At 38.4% G+C, this 14,172-nt stretch overlaps 1 protein-coding gene and 1 long non-coding RNA gene across 2 annotated transcripts; one reads left to right on the forward strand and one right to left on the reverse strand.

Moving 5' to 3' along the window:
- Positions 1-5,437: 5,437 nt before the first annotated feature.
- Positions 5,438-7,067, reverse strand: LOC146640996 (uncharacterized). The gene is made up of 3 exons (XR_014909799.1): positions 6,979-7,067; positions 6,047-6,580; positions 5,438-5,664 (listed from the first exon to the last, which is right to left on the reverse strand). It is a non-coding gene; the product is annotated as an uncharacterized LOC146640996 (long non-coding RNA).
- A 1,094-nt stretch (positions 7,068-8,161) lies between these two features.
- haus8 (HAUS augmin like complex subunit 8) lies at positions 8,162-14,069 on the forward strand. Its single transcript, XM_085398682.1, has 10 exons — positions 8,162-8,274; positions 8,597-8,661; positions 9,264-9,325; positions 9,538-9,655; positions 10,753-10,863; positions 10,942-11,045; positions 11,181-11,339; positions 12,624-12,765; positions 13,417-13,558; positions 13,716-14,069. Exons 1-10 carry the CDS (start codon positions 8,210-8,212, stop codon positions 13,840-13,842), a joined length of 1,095 nt encoding a protein of 364 aa, XP_085254808.1. The 5' UTR covers positions 8,162-8,209; the 3' UTR covers positions 13,843-14,069.
- The last annotated feature ends 103 nt before the right edge of the window (positions 14,070-14,172 follow it).

Consider the following 14,172-nt stretch of genomic DNA (forward strand, 5'->3'; position numbering starts at 1 on the left):
TTTCATCTTAGAGTACAAAAACCCTGCTTAATTCTTAATAACTGCAAGAATAGTGACTAAAACTAACTCCAACTCTTAGCTGCAATCCAGTTGTTTAATATGTTTAATAGCTCCATTAGAACATTTTTCATCAAATTAAACTTTCATACATTTGCTATTTTTTATATTTAACTGTATATTAGACTGTAGTCAGTCAGTTGGAGTAACTTCACTGGTGGGAAATATTTGTTTGTTTTTTCGTTAGAAAAAACCCGACTTCCTTAAACCCCTCTGAACCTATGCTGTATTCTAAAGCGAGATGAATCATGTATCATATCGACAGGATTTTAACTGGAAACTACTTGGTAAGTGACAAATTATTTTAACGTAGAATCCCCCAAATTCACTAGTAAACAGAAGTCACAGACTTTCTCTAACATACAGAGCAGAGCATATATTTATAAGAGCATGAAGACAAAATATGAACAGGTAACTTTTTTACCAACATCAGACACACAGTTAAACGTCGCAGCCACTGTGCTTTAAAGGGTAAACATGAACTAATTAGACCGCCATTCACTGGACACTTTTTTAGTTCCACCCGTTTCACTGCGCATTAACCTAAATATATAATCAGCCACTCACATCACAACATAATGCATTTAGACATGGTCAAGTCAACATGTTGAAGTTCAAACTGAGCATCAGAATAGAGAAGAAAGTTGATTTAAGTGACTTTGAATGTGATATGGTTATTAGTACCACATGTACTGGTCAGAATATTTCAAACTGCTAGTCTGCTGGGATTTTCCCACAAAATCATATTTAGGGGTTACAGAGAATGGTCTGAAAAGGAGAAAAATATCAACTCAGAGCTGATAGGAAAGCAACAGTAACTCAACTAACCACTTGTTACAACCAAGGTGTGCAGAATAGCATCTCTGATACAGTCCTCACAGATTCTCCAGAATTGGACAATAGAAGATTGAAAAGCATTGTCTTGTCTGACGAGTCATGATTTCTTCTGCCACATTCAAATGGTACAGTCAGAATTTGGTATAAACAACATGAAAACGTGGATCCTTCCTGCCTTTAATTAACAGCTCAGGCTTCTGCTGGTGGTGTAATCATGTGGGGGAGATTTTTTCATACACTTCGGGTTGCTTAGTACTGACTGAGCATAATTTAAACACCACAGACTGCTTAAATATGCTTGATGGACATGTCCGCCCTTTTATGACCACAGTGTACACTGCTTCTGAAGTCTCCTTGCAAGAGGATGACACACTACCACAAAGCTCAAATCACCTCAAACTGGTTTCTTGAAGATGACAATGACTTCACTGTGTAGTCATCTACAGTCACCAGATTTCGGTCAAATAGACTTTTGGGATGGGGTGGGATGGATGTGCAGCTCACAAATCTGCATCAGTGGGATGATGCTATCATGTCAATACTGAATGTTTCCAGCACCTTGTTCAATCTATGCTGCAAATAATGAAGACGCTTATGAAAGCAAAAAGCAGTCCAACAATACTAGCAATGTGCATCTAACAAAGTGTCCTGTGAGTGTAAACTGGATGCTTATTTAAGGGTAATCGAATGAAGGAAAGATGGCTACTTCATCTCAGACAGACAATTTCACATGTCCAGTTTTATTTTGTTCTAAATGTTGATTCCACATTGTGCCGCCACACTGGATATTACATCCATCCTGAACCACTTCAGCCAGAGTTTGACATTGGGGGAATTTTCTCTCAGGAACTGATCATAAGTTTGCAAGATTTTCTGAACCACTTATGCCACTGGTAGGAAATCATGTAGCACGACTCCTACAGCATGTACTTTTCCAGTTTTGTTTTAATGTTCTTCACAAGTTTTAGCAAATCTCAGTTACATTTCCAGTCATATTTCCCAGTTTGCTAAGAGATTCACTGATGGTAGCAAGTTCACAGGTTCTCTTTTCCTTTTCCATGAAATCCTGAGAAGTACTGAGGGTGAGATGGATGGACAAAGTTGCTGAGTAAACACTTGGAATCTATTCATTCGCACAGTGGCTCCAGGGGATGGGGAGGAGGGGTTCATGAGAAAAAGTGGGGGAATGAATGAGCGAGGGACAGAGGGAAAGAGAGGGAGACACAGAGAGAGAAACACACGGGAGAGCGCAACCTTTTTCTTGCTCAAGCTCATCAAGTACGGGCCAGGGCTCCTGAAAACGCAGGGATTACCAGGGAACAGGGGCTGTACTGGCCAGGGCCGCCTCTGCTCACTCCTGCACTGCACGCTACACTGCCCCGCTAAAGCACAGCGCATGGTTCTCACACACACACACACACACACACACACACACACACACACACACACACACACACACACACAAATCAGTCATGCTTGATGCTTACATATAAGGTAATCAGAATCAGAATCAGAAACTTTATTGTCATTGTCATGAGAACAACGAAATTAAGAATGGTCCCCGATCATTGCATCATCCCTAGCAATATCAAAATATAATATAATCATATCTCATTTTCAAAATTTCACATGAACACACACAGATAAAAAAAAGAGTGAATATATGCATCATAAATAGCTTTATAATTACTTCACAAGTAGTAATTTAAAAGTAATCATCTCTAATTATTATTATTATAATTTTTACATTTTGGGACGTTAATGCAATAATAAACTGTCTAGAGCAAACCCCAGTTTTCTACTACTGACCTCTGACCATTCAAATGAAGAAACAGACTTTACTTAATACAGAATATACAGTTTATTCTGCAATCGTTCCTTCACCAGGCAACATAAACCTTTGACCCATTGCTATATGATTAAAGATGTGCTACTTAAGTTGCTTCCTGGATAAATACTTGTCTGCCCCCAAGACACCCAGACAATCCCTCAGCCTTGGGCAATGCAGTGAGGGATGCTGCAAAATACATACGTTAGACTGAACACCAAGCAGAGGTCAAATCCTGTTAAGGTAAACACAAACAATGAGGAAGTGAGCAACATGTGCATAAAGTGGAAAACATGACCATCTGACAGAGTCTGTTGAAATGCTTCAGGGGATTCTTTTAGCAAGAAGCAAGCGGTGCATAAACAGAAAACTGAAGGTTAAGGAGAAGGGAAAGCAAAATATAACGGCGAAACTTTTAGTGTTGATGTCTAAGCCAAAAAATATCAAAATAACTGACTGTTAACATCATTAAAGGAATAATTTGGCCACTTTAGAAATGCATCCATTAGAAAGATGAGAGGATTAAGTCCACTCTTTCCATTAAATATAAAGTTATAGTAGGAGATGGCTAGCTTAGCATACACAGTGAAAGCAAGCAAACAGCAAGCCTTGGTATATCCTATCTGAAGGATTAAAGAATTCACCTAACATCTTAAGTGCTCTCTAATTTAACATTGCATAGCCTAATATAGGTATTTCCAGACTTTCTACCCATTTGCTATTATAATGGACTAGTTCTTATACAGCACTTTCCACTGGTGCTGTGTGATACTACAAAAATTGGCATTTATCCGATACCAAGTAAATACAGAGCCCATACTCCCAACACCAATATCGATACTTTTAACCTATAAAGGCAGCTTATGTATGGGAGAGCAGGGCGTTATGAGTTATGAGATGAATATTCATCAATTTGCAAATTCTGAACATATTTTAATGATCACTAAATTATTTGTACTTTCTTCTATAATTGAATAATCTGTCAAAACACACCTTACAGTTTCAGCGGGTGTTTGTAAAGCTGGGTTTTTCTGGAGACCTGGAATGTAAATGTTCCTGTCTCTAAAGCACTTTGGGTCAACTTGTGTTGTTTAAATGTGCTACAGGCTATAAATAAAATATAGATGACAGTCAACACAAAAACATTCAAACATTTTTCATACTGGATGTTTAAGAAAAAATTTTTTTTAACCACAATTCAAACTTTTACATACTGAACTTATAAGATGGAAACAAAGTATCACTTTCATTTTGCTAGTATTGATCCAATACCAATACTGGCGCTGGTGTACTATCACTAATGATACTAGGGCAGGGATAGCTCAGTAGGTAAAGTGGTCGCCCCATGATCGGAAGGTCGGCGGTTCGAATCCACTTAACGGCTACCCTGAGGTGCCCCTGAGCAAGGTACCGTCCCTACACACTGCTCCCCGGGCGCCTGCTTAGTGGGCTGCCCACTGCTTCACTGAGTGAATGGGTCAAATGCAGAGAAAAACAAGTAATTTCCCCATGGGGATCAATAAAGTATCCATTATTATTATTATTATTATTATTACTACCCATATTTGGATCCATCTGCCCACATTTACTTTCCACTATAAATCTCATTCACCCAATCGCATTCATTTTATCTAACATTCACACATACACTCAGATCAGGGACAACTTCATGTTCAGTATCTTGCCCAAGGTAACTTTGACACAAGGACACGATTGATCCAACAACCTTCCAATTGGTAAACGATCCGCTCTACTACCTGAGCCATAGCCACCCTAGTTTAATGACATAAAACACAGAAGTTCTTATATTTAGGGGCTAAAGTAGTCAGAGAAAACAACAAACAGCCTCGTTATAATAAAGTGAAGAGGCAAACACTGCCCTAATACTCCGCTCCTTAGTATGATCAGTCAACAGGGGGAAGCTTGCTGAGTGTAAAGGTCTTGGCTGACTGGTCTGTAGGTGCTTTTCTATAACAAGAGCCGCTGACAGAAGAGCAAACAGAGGAAACCATACACCCCTCTGTCCTGGAGAGCTGAGGTGGCCAGAAAACAAAGGAAGGAAATTCTTTGTCTGCTGAAAATAGTTTCACATAGATAAATAAAAACATAATAATGAAACCTTGTTTAAAGCATTAAATATACCCACAAGCAAACCTTTAAACAGAAGGAAATATAGAGCATGGTGATCTAATTCAGATACTGAACGTTGGAAATACTGTTTGTTGGCTTTACTGTATGAGGTACTGTGTTTTTGAAGCATTCCTGAGAGGCTATGTGGACCAGACTGGCAGACTGGGTGATGAGTAAAAGCTCACCACAGAGGGAAGAAAGGCATGGCTGGCTTGTGTCTGTTTACATATTATCAAATGCACACAGATGTTAGGAGTAAATACAAGTGTTTTACTCTTCAAAGCTGTTTCACCTTGCATTATAATCATCCCAAACTGCAGAGCAGAGTATCAGTGAGGTCACAGTGACATAGGTAAATCCTTCATTAGACGTCAGAGTTTCGGAGCAGAGTGAAAAGGCAAGAGAGGTGGGCTCAGAGCGGAGACAAGGACTTTCATTCAGCTCCTCCATGTCTCCTTGTAAAACTATCTTTCAACATGCACTTCTCACTCTTTCAGTGCAAGCCTTCAAGCTTCAAGCTTCAAGCTTTGAATGTCTTATTTTACTCCAGAAAGGAAGCAAAAGGAAGCCACATTTCCAGTAGAACATTAATTTTATTTAATCACAAGTATTACAAACTGACACCAAAAGTGTCAGTGTTTATGTCACCATCATTAACAACACTTCTTGTATATCTCAAAGCAGTCATTGGTGCTGGCATTGCCTGGTGGTGAGAGATGGCCAGCAAGCATGCAAGCACACAGCAGCCATCTTCAAGGCATTATTACTCTGAGAGAGAAGAGAGTCGCGATAAGACCCGGCCTTTACACAGACTGATAATGTAGGGTTAAGGTGTCTCTCTCTCACACACACACACAAACTGTATGCACACACAAATACAGGCATGCACTTGTGTGTGAGATCAGTTTTAGTGCCAAGTCCAAATGGTCAGCCTTCATCGTGAAAAACTCATTAAAACAGAAAGGTCAGAATAAAAGTAGTTTCAAAGGCTGGATGTTTTCCAACACGTATAAATATAAAATATGAAGAAAAAAAACCTTACTGGGAATGGAAACGCTTTTCTACTCTATTTGAGCACTCAAACGACTTTATATAACATGCTTTGTTCACACAAGCAGATTTTTCTACACTCAAGCGCTTTCTATCATTCACACACAGATGAACGCACTGGAGAGCAACTCTGCCCAAGGATACTTTCGTAGTGGAGCAGCCAGGGATTGAATCACCAACCTTCTGATTAATAAATGATCTGGTTGACCTCCTGAGCTACAGTCACCTCAAATAGACAAGGATAAGAAGAAATAAGAATATAAAGCCAAAAGTACATTCAGTTTTAGATACCCAGTTATTCTTATGTTCCCTCTTGCTGTCTACTTCTAATGGTTTGTGTGCTCATTTCTGTGGAAGGGACTTAAGACAGAAGTAGCTGACCAATGTTTGCCATCCAGTACCACACCCTGTCTCCTCCTATTGTCCTTCCTGTTGTTTAAGACTAGCCTATACAGGTGGGATAAGCATTCATTATGTCTTCTAAGACCAGTGTACACAAACCACCACAAGTAAGATAACTAACTAAGCAGATATTCACATATGGGCTGAAGATACACATGTAGGTACATGCATCAGGTCTGCATGTTCTCCTCTGCATCTGTCTGTGAACAGGTTCCAGCCAGGTCATCTCTGTTCTTCTGACACCCCAAAGAGATTAGCTCCAGACACCTCTTGACCCTCAACAGAAACAAAAACAAAAAAGAAATCAAAACGTCTTTACATCAACTGAAATGCAGAACAAATACAGACTTAAATGTAGTTTAAAATTATTTTTTTTTAATTAGTCCTTTATTTATCAAGGTAAAAATCTCACTAAGATTAAAGATCTCGTCTCCAAGAGAGACCTGGTGTCATGGCAACAAAAGTCAAAAACACATGCACCACATAACTACATAGCAATTAAAATAAATACAATATTCCGTACAAATATGTGAAAAATATACAATAACAGCTTTTAGCTTTTTAGTGAATGAAGTTTACATGAATGTCAAAGAAGTTGAGCTTACACTGACAGTGGATGCAGGCTCTTACACCCATCTAGTGGTTACCAGATCAACTGCAGTCTCTGAAATTACCTGAGGTCAGTAGGAATTCTTTTTTCCAACCATAATTTGACTGGAGATCCTTGGCTTGGTCACAATATGCAGTTAATCCTATAAGAGTTAAGTATAAGTTTTTTAATTACAGTCATTTTTATATATAGTGGCCATATTAAATTGTGACTGGACAATTGTAATTGAAAAATTAGGGCCAGGCGAGGTCTATTCTTTCATTATTTAATGACAAATTAAGAAACTAAAAGATCTGGAGTTGATCCCAAGTGTTGAACTTGCAATTTGTAGCGTTTCATTAGAATTCAGTCAGTGCAAGTGAAGGGGGCCATAATTAACCCCCACATAAATCTATTAGAGAAAGTTGCAAAATCAGCAATCTGGTTCCATCTTAAAAAGAATGAATACTCTGGAACACCAAAAGGTCAGGAAGATCATGGAAGACAACCAAAGAAGATGATCACAGAATTCTCTCTGTGGTAAAGAAGAAAAAAATCAGAACATCTACCCAAGTAAAGAACACTCTCAATGAGGTATGAGTATCATTATCCAGGGTTTACAGCAGGGTGCCATCCACTAGTTACACTTAAGAATGGGAAGGGCAGATTAAACTTTGAGAAAACATCTAGAAGACATCCACAAACAAGCAACAGCTGAAAAGTGCTGCAGTAAAGAGAGAAAACAGTATTTGGTGATATCCATGAATTTTAGGCTGCAAAGGATTTTCAACCAACGACTAAAAACTGTTTTTATACTTAAAATTGTTGAAATTGTCCTTAATTTTGAGCTTCTCAAAATAGGGAATTGTGTATAAAAAGACAGTTAATGCAGTTAAACCCCATAAGGTAAACCTGAAAGTCTGCACTTCAGTCAGAGCTTGACTGCATGATTCAAAATCCACTGTGGTGGTGTACAGAGGCACATTTGCAGAAAATTGTCCCAGTTTGCAAAATCCTAAGGCCGTAACTCTATGTGCAAAGACAATTGTTGCTGTTAAAAATGAAGCAAGCTTCAGAATAAGGAGAAGGAACTTAACTAGAGCTTATGGGATATTCTGAAGGAAAAGATTACGTAGCTACAAATCGTTTAGTAAAAAAACTAATTTAGATAAGCCGTGATAACTGTACTTACTTCAGTACTGTAGGTGCAACAGACATTCCAGTTGCTTTTAAACGTCGAACGCGGAACAAAAGCGTGAGTTCATGTTTCTTCCGGTTTACAGAGTCGGCGTACAGGCGGTTTTCTTCAAAACATTATGGCGTCGAGAAGAGCGACAACAGTTCCAAGTAGTTTTAAAAGCATCCCCACCGACTCTAAAAGGTAGTTTCTATATTCCCTTTTTCTTTTACACTGCTGTTGTAACCTTCTCCGGTGTGTGATTTGTTTTAAATTGTAGCTTATTTTAATGTGCAGAAAACACACTGAAGCTCAGCGGTTTTTCTTTGACGCACTACATATTCTTTTCTTTAGCGACAGGCCTAGACGTATTTAGAAATAGTTTATAAGTAGAAATACATTTACAAGAATTTTTTTGTGTAAAGAAAGCTCAGGATAGCTCGGCTAACATTATAGCGTCTGGCTTAGCATACTTTCTGTTTGTTCCAATTTCGTCCTCATTTCTGTATCCTTTATTTCTTCTCAGTTCAAAAAGCAGTAACCCTGCTAATAAAGCCAACAACGTCGGATCTGTGAAGAAAACTGTTAAATGTAAGTATGCGATACTACTATGGGCTTAATAGATTGTTAATTTTACCTACAGCTGTCAGTGTCAGACATCACATTAATTTATAGTCCTAAAAACTCCTCAAAGGGTCTTCCACAAGGTATTTGAGCTGATCACTGTCTATGTGATTTTCCACAAAAGATCTAATAATGCAACTCAATTTGCATGATAGCTGTTAGGTATAAATAAAATAATCATGACACAATTTTTCTAGAACTTGCTGAACTATTTTTCGTTTATAGAGGACTTTAGTGATGTGAGGCTTGCACAGATGTGTTACAACAGGGGTGGGGAACTCCAGGCCTCAAGGGCCGGTGTCCTGCAGGTTTTAGATAGCACCCTTGGTCAACAGACCTGAATCAAATGATTAGTTCATTGCCAAGCCTCTGGAGAACTTCATGACATGTTGAGGACGTAATATAGCCATTTAAATCAGCTGTGTTGGATCAAGGACTCGTCTAAAACCTGCAGGACACCAAGGCAGTTGGGGCCTGGAGTTTCCCACCCCTGTGTTACAGCAACATTCAGCCTAAATGTTTTTTTTCTTTCTTAAATAATATCCATAAATGTCCTCATTAATCTTTAGTAAGTGGGACTGTTGTTAAGTCTCGATATCTTCAGTCTGCTGAGAAGACATCTCTTTCAAAGGTAATGCTATTTTTATTTCTGTTTTTCTGTACAATATGTGCTTCACTTGTTCATTAGATACATCGTTCTTCATCGTTTTACATAGCTTTCAAAGCTAAGATGTTGAGATATTGTCTTCAGCCTCACATTTATATTTAGCACACGTCTTAATTTCATCTTGAATTTTGCTGTCACGTTTTTCATACTGATTGCATCTCTGTAAACATTAACAGAGTAACTCACTGACCAATGAGTCGAACACTGTGCCACGACCATCTTCACCAAAACCCACAGGTGTCAAACCAAAGGCGGGTACTCCGACAAGACGCTCAATTGCCCCATATGCAACATGTAAGTAATCCCTGTGGCCATAGTTGTGACTGTGGGTGCTGATTCAGACATGTATAGTAAGTGTTGTGTGCTGTAATCATATTATCAGCTTTATAAAAAGCTTTTATTTTCATCTGTCAAGACTTTGATGCAGATCAGAGGTATCCAGTTCACTTTAGAGCTCAGTAATTAGGTCTACCTTAGCCAACATGCCAATAAAATCATGCATTATGATAATAGATTTACAAGTAGGCTGCCAAACAACCAAGTCACAACCACTTGAAATATTACAGCTACTGGCAGTTTTTAGTTTTGGACTGCAAAAGATCTTGTATCATGAAGTTTACAATACTGCATGCGATCTAGCCTTCTGGAGAGAAATTGGATACACATAAAAATAAAATAAAAATTTAAAAAGAGAGAAGTGAGAAAATCCCTCACTTTGGCTCTTCTAAGATAAAACTTTCCAACTACATTCCATCAGTTTGAGACTTGATGGAATGTAGTTTTATGCCTCTTTTCAGTTCAGCGGCTTTCCAAATCCACTGTTCCTGGATATGGATGTGCTCTGCTTGTGTATATATATTTTTTTTTAAAAGGGACAATGGAAATTATGTGTTCTGAAAAAATATTATCAACTGACAAATGGATACAGTCAGCTATTTAGATTGATTCTAGTTGAATTGTTTTCAGTTAATATCTTTAGTAATGCAAAAAACACAGCATCTGAGTAAGCGTCTATGGTCTAAATCAGCGGTCCCCAACCTTTTTTGCACCACGGACCGGTTTATGCCTGACAATATTTTCACGGACCGGCCTTTAAGGTGTCGCGGATAAATGCAACAAAATAAAACTAGTACCAGTACTGAAAAAAAGATTTATTCATAACACATGTGAAAAGACCCAGGAAAACTGAGTTAGCGATAAAAATGATAACAAAATAACGCTGAAAACCAATAAAAACCCTGAAAACTATACATTTCACACCTGAGCCTCAACTCTCGCGGCCTGGTACCAAACGACTCACGTACCGGTACCGGTCCGAGGCCCGGGGGTTAGGGACCGCTGGTCTAAATGATAGCTGTAAATAACACATTCACATTTTTCTTCCTTTTTAGCAATGATGTCACGTGAAAATGAAGCATCACTTCTTGGGAAAAGTGTTCTGCAGTCCACATTCTCAGATAATCCCCGCTTTCGACCAGATTTAGATATTTCGGTTATCAAAGGTAAACTGAATAAAAATGCTGAAAATGTTTTATGATTTGGACTGTCCTGTAACTTTGTTTTTTGTTCTATCTCCCAAGATCGAACAGTCACTGAAAATGCAGTAGAACCTGAAAGAAATCCAGAGAATGAAAAGATGATGGTTGAGATGGAAACATTTCTTCTGGCCTACCTCACAGCTAAGGTTAGTTGATGTAATAGATCTGATAATAGTTCAGTTAGTGTACAGTAAGATGCTAAGTAAAAACATAGTCATCTATTTTATTATTTTGGTGACTTCTACATCGAGAGATATTATGCTTACAATTTTTTACTTAAGATGGAGAGCAATACAGCAAAACTCAAGGCTGAGGCAGAAACAAAGATTCTGCAAGCAATGGAGGAAGAGCAGTCATTGCATGATGAGGTCAAGGAGAAGAAACGTCAGTACCTCCTTGCAGAAAAGAAACGGCTGGTGAATGAACTGCTGGATTTGCAGGTCTGGAATAATAAATGGTGTTTTCCTTTTTTAACATGCGTTTTAATTAATACTGTTGTGTGTTCTGTTGTGGCACTGCTTACAACACTTGTAAGCAGATGAAGCATGGTTCTCTAAAATCTGCTGGTAGATGTCTGTGTTGATTTTGGACATGAAAAATGCAGTGATCTGGACCTGGATTCTGTGACACTGGCCTTCATTCACTCCTTGTGAATCTCTCACATGTCCTTGAATCAACTTTTCTTGACAATCCTCTCAGGGCTGTGCAGCTTTTCCTACCACATTTTTTTCCTATTTGTTGATAAGATAACAAATAGGAAAGATTGGGGAAACCTGCAGTCAGCTGAGACTGAAGAAGTCACTTGGATGAGTGACGAAACGTTTCTCCCACAAAACGCTACGTCCAGATGAACAGAATCAACTTTTGGAGAGGTCCTATTTGTTGACTTCCTATTAATATGCTTTAGTACAGCACTCTGTGAGCATTCAGCCTTTGCTGTCCTCTAGAGGGTGTCGATCATTGTCACCTGAGCTGTGTCCCAATTCAGGGGCTGCATCCTTTGGAGGATCGGGCCTTTGCGGTCTACGTGGGCCAGCTCCTTCAAAGACCGAGAAGTGTGAGGCTGTGAAATGGGATGGTCTAGCCTTCAGATTTGTTTGTATTTGAAAAGAGTAAGAAGAAAAATCTTACAACCAAGTAGCTGCCGTCATTGAATTCTGGGATAGGTTGGGCCACGACGGATACACCCGGCCCATCCTTCAAATTCGGGGAAATGAAGGACTCATTTTTCGGCTGCATTTGGAGCCTTCGAGTTGGGACAGCCTTCATCACCTGGCTGTGAGGTAATCGGCCTTCAAATGCGGCTTCCGAAGGATGCAGCCCCTGAATAGCACTGGACAACTGTCATCGGTTTTCCTCATGTGGCAGCTGTTAACCAAAATCATCAAAATTAAAACAAAAAAGGCTTGAAATATTTCACTTTAAACATACTGAATATAAACTATATTAAACCTTTACTTTTTTAAATTAAGTTACAATTTTTTTTTGGGTTTTTTTTTTATGATTCTAGTTTTTGGTGACGCACTAGTATATTTAATGTCCATTTGAATTTTGGGTTAACTAATGCGAAAATACACTTAGGTAGCAAACTTTGGTTCTTTTGTACACTCTTTTGAATCAAGCTGGATTCTATTAATGTCTGGTCAAAACACGTTTTCGAAATGAAAAATGGTGGACACACAAAGCGTATAATTGATTCATGTTCTATAATTATTGCCCCTCAGGTTGCTACACTGACTCCTGTGGCAGAGGCTGTTGGTCAGTTTACAAAGGACTACAAGTCTTTTGCTACAGCTGTTGACACCACCCGACATGAGCTGCCTGTTAAGAATTTCTACATTGATGGAGATAGACGTGAATTTCTAGGTAAATTTTACGTTAAACTCATAAGTACGATTTAAAAAAAAAAACAAACAAAAAAAACCACAAAATTGCACTGATGCAGACTCCATTAAGCCTCCATATAAATGTTTTGATCTACTACTTATGTTGGTGAAATTTAAAAGCTACATGGAGAAATCCTTTCTATGTCAAACTGTTGACAGGAGGAGGATACACACACACACACACACACACACACTCTAATTTAAAAATATACTTGATTTAGCTGTGGTTTAATAACAAAGTGCCCAGCAGGGGGGTGCTCTGACTGGAAAAATAAAAAAGACTTAAAGAACTGCATTTAAAAATAAATAAAATAAAATTCTTCCATGAATCAAGTTTTGCTTGGGCTCTGTTGCTTGGATTTTACAGGATAGTGGTATACTGTAAGGCTATGGTAAGAGCCTTGTTTTAAGTCTAATTATATATTTAGAAATATATTTTTCAGGCATTTACATGAGTGATTACACGAGTGATTACATGATCCATTTAAAACTGTACAACCACCATGGGCTTTTGTTACAACAAAAGTCATATGTGGTATGTAGCTTGGAGAAAATTATTGTTTTCTGATCTCTTTTTTTTTTTTTTTTTTTTTTTTTTTTTTTTTAATAAATTTAAATTGAACCCTTTCAGATAAAGCTGTGGCATCCTTAAAGGAGAGTGAGAAATTGCTGTTGGAGTGCACAGAGGGTGATTATAAGGACAACAGCACATCTCTGGAGTGCCTTCGAGACATAAAAGTAACATCAAAGGACATCAGTCAGCAGCTGTCCGGGTAGGCGCATGTATAAAGAATGTTGTGTTTTGCTGTGTTAGGTTATGATTGTTTTGTTCCTTCACAGGTTGTGTAACAGTGTGGGTATGGCAGCTTTATCAAAACCTTTTAAAAACAATCACTTTTATTTTTATTTTTATTTTTTTTCCCCTCCCAGGGCCTTTAAGGAGCAGCTGGAACTGTCATCACTGGTCTGTCGTCAAAGAATCTATGTGCAGCAGAGCACAGAGGAGGAGCAGCTGGGCAGTTCAAGATCCAGAGAGCTCTACTGCCCCAAACACTGAAGGATCGCATTCAGCATGGCATACACAGAACAAGCACTTTGGATATGCTCCAACTCCACATGTTTTATGATTTCTATATATTCACAGGTTTTGTCTGTTTTTGTGTGTTTTTGTGTGTACTGTGTAGGTGTACATTTGTGATTTTCTTTGTGGTTGTGTTGTAATGTTGTAAATGTGGACTAATTGCTTCTTTATAGATGTGACCAATAAATACAAGAAAGAATTTAGATTTTGCAGACTATGAAAAATCGCATTGCACTAAGAATCCATAATATCCTAACCAAGGTTGCTGAATACAGAGGAGTTTGAAACTTTGATCAAATAACTCTA

Source organism: Rhamphochromis longiceps, linkage group LG23, assembly GCF_057381845.1.
Source record: "Rhamphochromis longiceps isolate RC_006_pf linkage group LG23, R_longiceps_female_GT1.1, whole genome shotgun sequence".
NCBI classification, from domain to species: domain Eukaryota; kingdom Metazoa; phylum Chordata; class Actinopteri; order Cichliformes; family Cichlidae; genus Rhamphochromis; species Rhamphochromis longiceps.